Source organism: Zonotrichia leucophrys, chromosome Z, assembly GCF_028769735.1.
Source record: "Zonotrichia leucophrys gambelii isolate GWCS_2022_RI chromosome Z, RI_Zleu_2.0, whole genome shotgun sequence".
Taxonomy (NCBI): domain Eukaryota; kingdom Metazoa; phylum Chordata; class Aves; order Passeriformes; family Passerellidae; genus Zonotrichia; species Zonotrichia leucophrys.
The window spans coordinates 50,566,695-50,579,364 of NC_088200.1; the positions used below are offsets into that span (position 1 = coordinate 50,566,695).

General features: G+C 36.0%; 2 protein-coding genes across 7 annotated transcripts in view; one reads left to right on the plus strand and one right to left on the minus strand.

Annotated features, from left to right (window-relative positions):
* HABP4 (hyaluronan binding protein 4) overlaps positions 1 to 12,670 on the plus strand; it is a 40,785-nt gene that overhangs the window by 23,651 nt on the left and 4,464 nt on the right. For 2 of the 4 annotated variants that reach the window (XM_064735523.1, XM_064735522.1), the window contains exon 8: positions 602 to 1,132. In XM_064735523.1, the coding sequence (XP_064591593.1) occupies positions 602 to 658 (57 nt within the window). In that variant the 3' untranslated portion in view covers positions 659 to 1,132. Of the gene's footprint in view, positions 1 to 601; positions 6,246 to 12,670 lie in introns of those variants that run through there. The other 2 variants (XM_064735521.1, XM_064735520.1) reach the window with 2 other exon arrangements.
* Positions 7,384 to 12,670, minus strand: part of CDC14B (cell division cycle 14B) — a 43,717-nt gene continuing 38,430 nt past the window's right edge. For all 3 annotated transcript variants that reach the window (XM_064735519.1, XM_064735515.1, XM_064735517.1), the window contains one exon: positions 7,384 to 10,556. In XM_064735519.1, coding sequence (XP_064591589.1) covers positions 10,520 to 10,556 — 37 coding nt within the window. In that variant the 3' untranslated portion in view covers positions 7,384 to 10,519. The remainder of the gene's footprint in view (positions 10,557 to 12,670) is intronic.

The following is a 12,670-nucleotide window of genomic DNA, read 5'->3' on the forward strand; positions in this document are numbered from 1 at the left end:
TCATGTCTTCAATATAACCATTATATAAAAATTTCACTTACCTTTTCCTTTGGAATAAAAAAAAGCATTTGTACACTGGAAAATGGCTTCTTTATTCTTCATACTAACAGAAACTTTACTGTGACTAAAATGCTTTAAGACCAGGAACTATCAGAATAATATGGAAGTGTTGATGCATTTGTTTCATCTGTAAGAAAATGGTTCTTTATGGTAACAGATCAGAGAGATTAAAATGACAACCCAATATGTTTGGTAGTTCTAGAATGTAAAAATATAGTAATGCTACTTCAAAAAATATGCTGTATTCTGCTTGAGACTGCTTAAATTTTCTTTCATTCAGTGCTGCAGAACTTGTGACCTTCTGGTCCTCTCCAGGGAGCATTATAAAAACATTCACACTGAAAAGAAACTATAGCAGTTGGAAGTTCTGAGATAAAAGCCTTGTGATAGTGAGGGATACAATTTGAGTAGAAGTAGCCTTTAGTAGTAGTAGCATTTGAGTAGAAGAATGAACTCTTTTGAGGGTAAAATACATATACACAGCTGTCAGATACTTTTGAAATGTATTCATTTTTATAAGACTTCTTTTCTTCCATTCTAGGTGCAGCTTGTTGCTCCAAATCCTGATGATCCTGAGGATTTTCCAGCGTTAGCTTGAGGACCCATCCTGAATGGTGGTATCTCAAAGTTCCTTTGTAACTGTGAAGAGACCCGTTCTATGCTGATGTGGATTAAGGAAGCCAGTTTCCTTCTGGAAAGTTGTTTGAGTGTTTGGTGTGGAATGATTGCAGCTGTCTGCTAATAGAGTTGTGTTCTGGAGATATGGGTGGATTGGGATCCTGTCACAGGCTCCAATGTCTGCCTCCATTTAGGAAACCTATGGGAAGGCTTACAGTACTTCCCTACTTGGCTTCAAGTGAAGTTAAAGGGAAGAGTGTTTAAAAATGTATATATAGAGATTATATCAAGTTCTCCATGACACCATGGTGAAATATAAACTGTACAACACAATCCGCAATTGGGAGTCAATTTCACTGTATATTTGAAAGTTGTTTCCTTTGAGTGAAGTGTATATTTCAGACAGTCAAAAGTTTCAGTTCAGAGTTTCACAAATAAAGAAAAGTGCACATTGGTTTGGGTTTGAGGTATTATTTTAAGAAGTCAGAGTGGTAGGTGGAAGCTTTTGCTATTTGGATATAGTCTGTGGAAAAAAAGTGGGGGGAAAAAACCCAAACCCTAAACAGCAATTTGTACTCATCAAAAAAAGTGAACATCTCTCTAAGTGGAAGTGATCTTTAAAATCAAGGCAGCATAGGTGCTTTGAATTGACACCCAACTAAGTCCTGCTTAAGCAACAAGATAGTCTGCAATTACTTTGAAGATTAAGTAGAATTTTAATCTAAAGACAGAACTAGATTATTAAAGAAGTTTTTAATTTTAGCAAGAGCAACTACAAACGAAAATGCTAAATGCCTTACCAAGAAATTTGTGATGTTGGGGATGAGGTGCAATGTTCTTTCATTGCAGCTTTAACATACTTGAGCCAGATTTTCTGTTCCCTGTCCAAGGGGACATTGAGAGCCATTCTGGGGGATATGAGAGAAACAAGAAAATGGTGCCAGAGGTGATGACAGAAAGAAATGAGTGGAAAAGCACACTGGGCATTTTGGAAGTAGCTGTCAGCCTCACAAGAGTCTTCAAATGCCTGCTCAACTTGAACACATTCTTTAAATTTTCTGGGAAAGCAGATGACTGTAAACCTTCCATGTTTTTCCAGTTCTGTGCCTCACTTCTAAGCAACTCTAAGCAGTCTCCTTTGAAAATAAATAATGGATGAAACTTAGAAGAAAAGTTTTTGTTTGGAGTAAGCTCTAAAAGTACGCACAATCTTTGAAGACTTTGCTCACTGCTAAGGCTTTACTCAAATAGGATGTAGTCATTCTACAAAGACTCTTTTCTGTAAGCTCCAAGCAGATGGTCTGCAGAGTAGGTAAGCCCAAGGGATTTGTTTTTGCATTGTTAAATTACTTATATGACAATGTGCTGAACATGAGATTTTTTTACTCTGCAAGAAGTTCATTGTAGTGGCATAGAGATGCTCTGACTTGCAGTAGGAAGAAGTGCAAAAGCAAAGTTTTGGTGTTAGAGGAACCCATGCTGCTGCTATTTGAGTAACTGAACAGGATGAAACAATGCACACCTCCTTCACTTTGTAGTCACGAGGTGTTACTTGAAACCACTGCAGTTTAAGATTTACCTGATGCTGCCCTTTTTACAGGTGTTGTTTGTTTCTGAAAAAAATGGCAATTTAATCAACGTGGAATATAAGTGATTTTGTCTGTGGGGTAGTTGGAATATTTTGCTTGCTCTTCCCTTCTTGTTCCTATTTTCCCATTGGACAAGGAAGAATGTGTCAATTTTTATTTATATTTTTACTTGCTGGGGTGAGTGAATGCATAGAGATGAGAAGAGCTTGGCAGAGCTTCCTTCTATTTCCTGTCATGTTTTGAATATAGCCTTCTTTTCCACTGACCTGTTTTCGCTAAGGAAAGTGTTCATATAAGTAACCCTCCCTTTTTCTACTAAAAATTAAATCTTTGCTATGCTGTGCTACTGGGCTCAATCTGCTGTGATGCATTCAGTTTTGTTCTGACTGTTCTCTGAGAAAGCCAAGAGAATTGTTTATTTTTCAATCTCCTTCCTGCTGTTGCAAAGTTACTGTTCTTCTAACTTTGATCTGCCTTTCAAAACAGAATGACAAATAGGTTCTTTGGGGAATGCTTTAAAGGACTTGTCAGTTTTGGTTAGCGGGTTGTAAACTCCTGGTTAAAAGGAGAAAAGGCTGGTTACAAGACTGTTTATAATTAAAAACCATACAAACCAACCAACCAAAACTAAAAAATACAACCCATCCAAAACTTTGTGAGAATGAGATTCAGTGTAATTGATTACTGCTTCAACCAGTAAGAGCATGTATGTATGGCAATTTTATTTTTCAGTTTGTCAGACTTGAATATGGCTTAAGAGTTTCTCTAGTTGATGGTATATCAAAGTATAGAAAGGAAATTAATTGTAAGTGATGCAATTTCTTTGCCTAGCTGTGAGAACTGTAAATCTCAGTCATCTGTCATATTTAAGGTACCAAAATAGCTGTATCTGTTAAGCACAGATTTGCTGCTATCACTCCTGGTGTAGCTTTATTCCTTCATGTAAAGCAGTTGGCAGCAGGTGTAAATATATATACAAACACTAGTAGAATACGTTATACATACTAAGAAGGGATTAAATTGTGTTGCAGGTCTTAGTCATGTTATTCTTTAATGCACAGCTACCAGTTACTCTTTGGATTAATGTAGTGAGTGGCCTAGGAAAAAACGCTGCATTTCAGGTTTAAGTTTTAGATTCATGTTATGTTGCAGAAAGTTTGCAAAGAAAGGAATTCACCTCTTCATTACTGTCATTTACATATGATAATGTTGATATGATCTTGTTCAGTTGAATCATATGCAGTAGTACAGTTCAGGAGTGGCAAGTGTATATTAATATAAAAGTGCCTTTAGAAGAAAGTGGAGAGAAATGTCTGTGCTTAAGATAAGAATACCAAAGAATTAATTAAGAGACTAAGAGGTAAAAGCCTTGAGTTTATGAATAGGAATACTGGGCATTTGAGCCCATAAGAAATGAGCTTTCAGCTGGTTACACTTTTTTTTGGTATGAAAATGGGCCTTGGGGTAAAAGTATTGGGCCCAAATTCAGAATCTGTACCTCTAGCACACTTATACCATTAAGATTAAGAATATTCTTGTATTATTCCTAGAGCTTTTTTTTCCTAGAGCTGTCACAGGCACATACACACATTTTCTTATGAAAAACTGAATATATCTGTGTATATACACACACACAAACATATATATACATGTACATGCAGTGTTGGAAGTAATACAATGCTGACTCATTATCAGTGGATCAATAGTTGAATGTGAAAAATGATTCTTTGCATAAAAATACATTTCAATCACTGAATATTTGGCACAAAATCAGAGCTTTTTCTCTTTGAGTAGCATATGCTGAGCAAGTACTGAACAGTTTGTGCTTGGAGGGAGGTAGCCTTCAGTCTTTGGAGGAAGCAACAACTGTTACACTTTGGCTGTGTTGCTTAGAATTTAACTTGAAATACATTTTATCTTCAGCTTTTTGTTTCTTTATTTTTATTTCTCAGCAAATGCCTTTTTGAATTTGTGATACAAGTGTTGCAGATAGCTGTATCTTCAGCACAGCCTCAGATACTGCATCACATTTAACGACTGTTGGAGATGAACCAGTGCTAAGTAAATCGAATTAAATTTCTGCTCTCCCTGTTTAGGTAACTAAACTAGTTACTAGTAAAACTGACAAGTGTGGCTGTTCATAATCTGTGTTCTGTTGTCTCTACAATGTTTCACAGCTAGTTAACAGGACTCAATAAGCTGTTACTTGCTTTTAGCAATAGTATTTCTTCTGTTGAGATTTGTACAGTAGTTACTGTTTGAGCGAAAGATACTGAATTGTGTACTGGAATTAAGTCAGCGGGATAATTCTGCTAAAACATAAAAATAACAGCAAGGTACAAAATCTTTTTCTCATGCCAGAAGAAAATAATAAGCTGACACATTCTGATTCAGGAATTCTGTACATGTTAGTTGTTCGATTATATTTCAGTTGCTTATGGATTGAGTGCTTCTTTCTGGAGTTTTTGCTAGCTCTAGCAAAGGCTTGGAACCTTAGAGGGTATTGTAGGAAAAGAAAAACCCAATGAAACTGCCACTGGAGTGAAAGAATACCAGAGGCTAGAAAGGTTTGATCAGTGTGAAGAAGAGATGGAACTCTTTAAAAATAGGTATGATGCTGGTGCGAAGAGACGGACAAAAAGCACCTAGAAGCATGAAAGCAGGACAAATATAATGTGTTTTAGGTACTGAACTAGAGATTCAGTCCAGTGAGCATGCCATTTTGGGAAGAATGGTGAAAGATCAACCTAGATTACTAGTAAACATGAACTCAGGAAGAAATACAAGAATATCTAGAGAAAAGTTGTTTTCAGAGGAGTGATAATGAAGAGCTTGAGCTCTTCCACTGAGCAGAAAACAATGTAATTATTCTGCTGTCTTAAAAGAATGGCATCAAAGCACTGACAGAGGCAAAAGCAAGCTCATAAGGGTAAGAAGTGACGTTTCATTATTTACCCTCCTACTATTGGCATCACTCTTGCTTTGGATTTTCTTGCATTAGTAATAGCTGCTATCAGGGGTCTGTTCCCATTGTGCTGTCAGGGTACAAAGCCTTTGGGGTTTGCGGCTTTATCCTGTTAGTGCTGTAACTGAGCTGCAGTAACTGGCATGGTTGGAGGTGCTAGTGGCACAGAAGAGCTTCTCATCTGCTGCTATGCTCTTATGCAGCAGGGCCACCACATGCTGGGTTGAGGAATCAAGAACACCAGTGGCTGCTTGGCCTCTCTGGAATCTTCATCAGCCTTGAGAACTAGGACAGACTTTGATAGAAGGGACATGAATGGAGTTGTTTAAAGGACAGACTTTCTAGGTGCGTTCTTTCACCCCCTTTGTGACAGTCCAGCACTTAACAAGGCTCTTGGAAATACCCCATGGATGGAGGGTGCATGTTTAATACCAGATTTACTTACTTGAAGATGGTTCATGTCACATGGCATTTCTAGTTTGGAGTGATACAAAGTATACCAAAAACATAAAAATGTAATATTATAATTAATGTAGCAATTGCAGAACACAGATCCTTCACAATACCAATATTGGTCCTTAGGAAATACGTCCTCACTGTCATCATGTGAGGTGTCCTCAGGTGTCGAGAAGGAATGGGGAGGGTTGATCAGTTAAAGCCCATTGTTTTCTTTGAAATTCTTATGGCAGTTGTCTGACTTTTATTTCTATGTATATATTCTCCCCATGCTGGCCTGGTCTTCATTCTTGCTGAAAAAGTACTGGTTGATCCAACTTAACTTTGATAGCCATTTATCCAAAACAAAGGCCACCCCGTGTTCCTTCTGAGTTGAGATAAAGTCATCTTTATAACTGCTCTGGTTCATCTTTTCCTGAGCTTCAAAAGCACATCACCTTTTTCTGTGTTCTCTTGACCTTATTCCATATTTAGGACTTTTCACATCCATATGAAACCAATCCCAGAACCAGAAGTGCAAGAAAAATACATTTCTTCCTCAACAAACCCTTGGTGAGGTAGGTTTAAAGCACAGCTTCTCTCTGAAACTATGCTCAGATTTCATGTATAACAGGGCATCCTTTTGCTATATCATGTTTTTGTCTACTCCTATATAGGCAGTGTAGAAATTGCAATGCAAAGGAGGCTAAATAGATCCAAATTCAAGTTACTCAGAACTACTGTGAACAGATTATTCTTGCATTGACTTTTCAATGGAATTGGGCCACTGTTCAGTTTTGCTCTGTGGGATTCTTTCTGTCCTCTGCCCTCCCCTGCCCAGTGCCAATGCTCCTTTAATTGCTAATGATGTGAAAGGGCTTAACTGTGTTTTCCCATGTCACATGCATAAATTGGTGTTCTCCGCCATTCACTCTTAATCAGGGAGCTTGTTTGTCAGGAAAAGGTGCTTTAAATTCATGTGAATTTGGAAAGGATCACCTTACAACAAAAGAACACAGATTTTCCAACTATAAAACTCTACCTTTGAGGCAAGCAGAAGTTTACTTGCTTGTCAAATAGGCTCAAATTGGTGTGTGCAAATTCTGCATTTTCTAATGTAGGTAAGGTAAAGGTGATAAGTATTTCAGTTGATAGCTATTTTTTGCTATTGGATATTCTTTAAAAGGACTAAGCTAGGCCATCATCCATGCTCGTGCAAAAATCAGTGTACCTAAAAATTTAATTCTTTTGGGAAGCCTTCACTGTTGTGGTAAGTATAAACGTATAGAGTATTTAAGATAATGCTTGTTTCTAAAAATTAATACTATATAATCATAGAGGAAGGAGAAATAATGACTAAAATCCTATTGATCTGTTTTACTGTGCTTTTTTCACTGTGTAACTGTATCCCAGCAATTCAAATACAGGTACTTTTTTCCAATGCGAATTCCTGGAAATGTAGAGCCAGAATATTTCTATTTTTTAAATATGTGATAAAAATGTGTTTTAAGAATCTCTGCTTTAATTAAAGATTTTCAGGCAGCTGAGTGTGGTGTTTTTTCAGTGCACGTGTGAGTCAGTCTGGTACAGAAATGATGGCTTTGTAATCATACTGGAAATAAAAGAGAAAAAAAACCTTCTGATTATTTTTAATTTTAAACAGTTCACATTTACACTTCTCACTATTCAGTATTTTGTATAAAATCAAATGTAATTTGCAGTATTTTCAAATGACACACAAATGCATATTGAACTAATTAATATTACAAGATAATATGAAGCTTTATCTTAAAAATACCTTCAGCAAAATAAACTTTCTGTCAATCCAAGTTAAAAAAATATGATTAGAAATATACAGTTTAAAAATAATCAGGATGAACAGTACTGATTAGTCAAGAAATTTTAGACCTTGATAGCCTGTATATGAATTTACATATGACAGTCTGCAAACGATTAATATAAAAAATGCAGTACAACAAACTGGTGAACATCACATTTATGTTTTGGTTTTTTCCTATAATCTCTTACTGTTTTAAATCAGCAGTGCTTCCTCTATTGTCATACTGGGGCAAAAAGATAAGGTCTAGGTTAGTGTTTGAAATTTTTGATGCTGTAATGGAAACTAGCAATTTTACCAAAGAAATTACAACTTTTGAGCATGTAGTATCTTTTGAGTTTAGAATTTGAGGAAGAATCCATATGTAACATATTTGAGGAAAGGATTTCTAAGAAGAATCTCCTAATTGATGATAGCAGGAGTAACTTCATTCAGCTGCTCTGTTGTACAGATATACAAAGGTTATGCAGCTGCCATAACACATTCCATTTTGGCACATAATACTTCACAATTCAGAAAAAATTTAGAAACCAAGAACTTCCTCACCCATGTCCACTCTTCATTCTTGTACCTAAGACACATTTGGTATGGTATATTAGAAATGTTAGACAAAGTAACAAAAATTTGTTACCAACTAAGCAATGCAATTATATGTGGCACAATGAGGAAATGAGTTAATTTTCCATATAAGACTATTTGGAAAGCTCAGATGTAAAATCCCTTTGACACTTAGTGTTTTTCACTAAGATAGTGGGTGGTGGATGGGGTGTCCTGAAAGACATTGATGCTAAACATGCAGTTTTGGTTTAGCTAGAGTTGCTATTGTTTGTGCACTTGCATTATGCAAATTTACTTTTGATGAACCTAGAAGTGCTAATTACTCTGCTGCTTACTTTAAATGAGGCAAATTCTGATTTGGAATTTGGAAGGGGTGAGAAAGAGACAAATTATTTTTAGGTGAAAAAAAATGCTAAAAGCAGCTCAGCCAAACATAGTAAATATTACTAAATCTTTGTTCTGCTTTTCACTTCATTATTTGCATTCCTTTTGCCTTCCAAGATGAGACTTTTGTTCAAAAAGAAGCATAGGCTCATATTTGCACAACAGATCTACTATTGTGGTTACCTATACGTAAGCTTTTGCACAAAATGGCTTACTAAAAAACCCACCCAACCAAAAAAAAATCCAAACCACACAGCCTCCACTAGAAAATCCTAACCAAACAAACCAAACCCAAACCCCCCTAAACTGAAATAATCCCAGAAAAACCAAATAACCTCTGCCAAAACAAACAAAGCAACCCCATTGAAAGCCCAAGAAATTTTAATTGCCTTATCAGGATGAGATCAGTCCCTCTCTTTCAGATGCTTTTTATCTAGAAGAAAAGGGTGTGAAAAGGGAAGTTGAAGAAGAAAACAAAATCCTTTAAATCTGAGCCTTCAGTGGTCCTTTATTTTGCATCAAACCTTTCTTTTTAATTTGTATTCATGTTTGCAAATTTTGACTACCTAAGCACATGGCTGTTATTTGTAAGCTTTCTTACTTCACATCACATTTCCTCTCCAATTCATGATTCTTTTGTTAGAAAATGTTTTCAAACCACTGTGTAATATTCATATTGGCATTCAAAAATCATCAGCCTAACAGAAGGCTTAGTTTTCATTCAAAAGGATGCAACTAGTCACTGAACACTTACATTCATTGAAATTTCCCCCTCACCAAGGTAATCTGCATCTTTAAAAACTTCAGTTATTCCATTACTAACACTGTAGATTTCTCCATTTCTTCCACTTTGTACTGTAAAAGTCATTAAATCAACAGATAACTGATTCATAAGTAAGGCTATGTGGTAACAGCCCTCATCTGAGGGATATGCAGCTATAACCATCAGCTAGCTGGTGCACAAGAGCACATCAGCTTTGAAATGTCATAATGTGAAAAGTAGTAGGAAAAAAACCACTGTAGTCCTGTGCAGGATAAAAATGTCAGTCTCAAGTAGATTCCTCTAAAAATTATACTGCTTTCTACCAGAGGTAAATTGTAGTTCTTAAAGTGTTACATGTCAAAATTTTTACCTGCTCCTGAATTCCACTACCTCAGTTGTATGGCACCCTTATTTTCCCTTTTTTTGTGTGCTGCACTCAGTAAGTGTCCCAAAGCACTGTCCATGTGTTATCAAGCGTACCGATGAAATCCCAGGGGAGATTCCTACCTTTTATATATGGTAATTTAAAGTTTCATGTAAAGAGCTTGATAGAAAAGAAACAGTAATGACAATTTAATAAGACAGCACTGCTTTAAATGGTAGTGGTTTTCCTCCCCTTTAAAATCATACCAGGTTTAAAGCAGTTCTAACTAGTTCAAAGAGCAATTGGTTGTGAAGAACTAAAAACCTGTCACTACTAAAAACAAGTTAATCACTTACAATTAGTTTTTCCTAAATAAACCACACGACCTTTGACAATAAAGCACTCTTTGGTGGACAACAGTTACGTTGTGTACTCAGTACTGCAGCTTCATAAAAAACTTTATACAAAGTAAGAAAGAACAGCCAATCAACACAGGAGAGTACCAATACAATTAGAAATAAAAGCTTTTGTGGTTGATTCTCAGACTCAAGTGAAGACTTCAGCCCGATCTGAACGCACAACACAGATTTATATACTTAAATGCTCCCACCATCTGGTGATCAGCAGCTAAGTGATTGCCATCACAATTCGTACACATGCATCATACATACGAGCAAGCCCTCTTTATAATAGAGAGCTTAATATTTACACCTGAGTCTGAATGTACGTAGATTATGTTGGTTTTGAGAAAGTATTGGCATGGTAGAAAAAAGTCTACCAAGCATGTTGACAGTTCATTTTATTCTACAAATAAAAAAGAGATTGTTCTGTTTCATTTTTTACTGAAAAATAGAGCCAAAGTGAACTTCCTTGAATTGCATCAAGTCCCCTCTATATCCCCTTCACTCCTGAATATCCTCTTCAACACTGGTGGCTTATTCAAAATTCAACGCAATACTGTTCTATTCCTTGTGATGGATTGGCTGTTGAAATAAAACATATTTCAGGGAAAAAGTTAAACATTACTTAGTATGTAATTCAAGCAAACATTTCTGGCAAGGTAAAATGAGCAAATGGTACTTCAAAGAAAGAAACAAAAAGTAAAAGTCACTCCGTTTAGTAACACAGCAATACTGATTGTCAAGAATGCACAGACTGGTCTGATTACAGACAATATGAAGAAAATTCTGTTCCATACAGAAATGCAAAAGGGGACTCGAGTACCATAATTTAATTAGGCACATTTGTGTAAAGCATTACTTTTCTTTTTCTCCCTCTGAAGTATCAGACTGCAGGAAAAGTAGGAAGAACACGACAGAAAACATATTTTTTTAAAGCTAGGCTTAGATTACATATAGAAAAGTTCTGAAATGCTGCAGGTAGTTTACAGTATTTTAACAAGGGTATAGAAGACTACTTTGTAATACCTGGCAAAGCAAAGGCATATGAGATTTTTAAAGTGTATTCCTCTTCATTAGCTTTTGTGATATTCCTCTATACAACTTTCATACCTTTTCCCCATTATAATTTTTTGTAATAACTTTAACTACATTCCTTTAAGTACCTTTACCTATCAAAATGCCTTTACCACTTAGGAATTCATTTCTTATCAATTGCTTACTACAAATCAAAATTCTGTTCTGTGTGGTGACATGGAAAAGACCATTTAACTTGTATCTTATGACTCGGTTTGGATGTGAAGTATGCACCTTGTTAAAATACAGACATGAACTTCTCAATAACTGGCAGATTTACAAGGAAGATGTCTTATCTGGAGAAATAAGGGCATCCACAGAGAAATACTGGGGTATGGGCTAGAAATATGATTTCCTGCAGCTCAAAACACAGATATGTATTATGTCCATCAGTACTTTCTTTCATAGAAGGCAGCTCACATCTAAAGATGCTCCACAAAGGAAAAGCAATGAGTGTTATAGATAGGATTGAAATTCCCTATGTTCTCTTTAAAAAGCCAGAATAATGTTTTAGACGTAGATAGCTCTTATCGCTGAAAAATCATTCTGGAGACAATCCACGGTAGTGTCTCCAACAGTCTGAAGGATGAAATGACAAATGAATTCCCTAGCTGTGCAGATTATACTGCATTAAGATGGGTCCTGAGTGTGATTCGCATACAAAAAGAATTGACTGATGTGACATAATGCAGTAAATGAGGTTGATGTAAAAATGTTGCAAGATGTTTCCACTGGAATGTATCAGAAAGAAAAAGAATAAGGATATACAGTAATGTCAGTGAAGTTCAGTGAAATAAACAAAGTCTTGACAAAGACAGATGGTGTTAGGGCAGGATGTCAATATTGTAGAAATAATTATTCTCTACTCGGCAATCCACTTGATCTGGATTAAGTTCAATGAATCTGAGTACTGTGAGGTAATGCAAACTGCTCATAGTTCAAATTAAACTTAAATGAAAAGGCGTGCTTAAAAGAAGACTGATACTTTTTCAAATGGTACAGGAAAATAAAAGGACACTTACAAGACTAACAACAAGGCACTGCATTCTAAATCCATTAAATTATATGGCCACACCACAAGACCCTTCAGAGGGACCAGACCCAATTAGCCCTCTCAGATTATAAAACAATTAAGACTTCTAGAATTAGGACAAATTTGATTATTGGATGGAAATATGAAATTAACTGAAACTTATTTGACCTCCAAAGTTAGAAGAAAAGAAACAGTATATGGTGAGGAGATTGGGGTAGAAGTTTTAGAAAGTCCATTAAAATATGAAGGAAGTAATTTATGAAGTTTGAGATTGACCTGGTCCTTGGCCTTCAGAGCCATACATCTGGCAATACACTTAAAGGACTTCTTATGAAATTAATATCTTCTGTGAGCTCTATTTTAGGGATGCTGTTTTTTCCTAAGGATCTCACACAATACTAATGTCAGCTTGGAGAAGTGCTTTCCAGGAACTGAAAATCTCTCTACAGATTACACACATGCATGAATGTAGATACAAAATGTTGCAAACAGGTTAAGTTAAAACTGGGAGAGGCATGAAGAATAAAAACAGCAGGCAGAATCCCATCAATTCTATTTGAACCAAAACTGACATGATAAAAATTGGGTA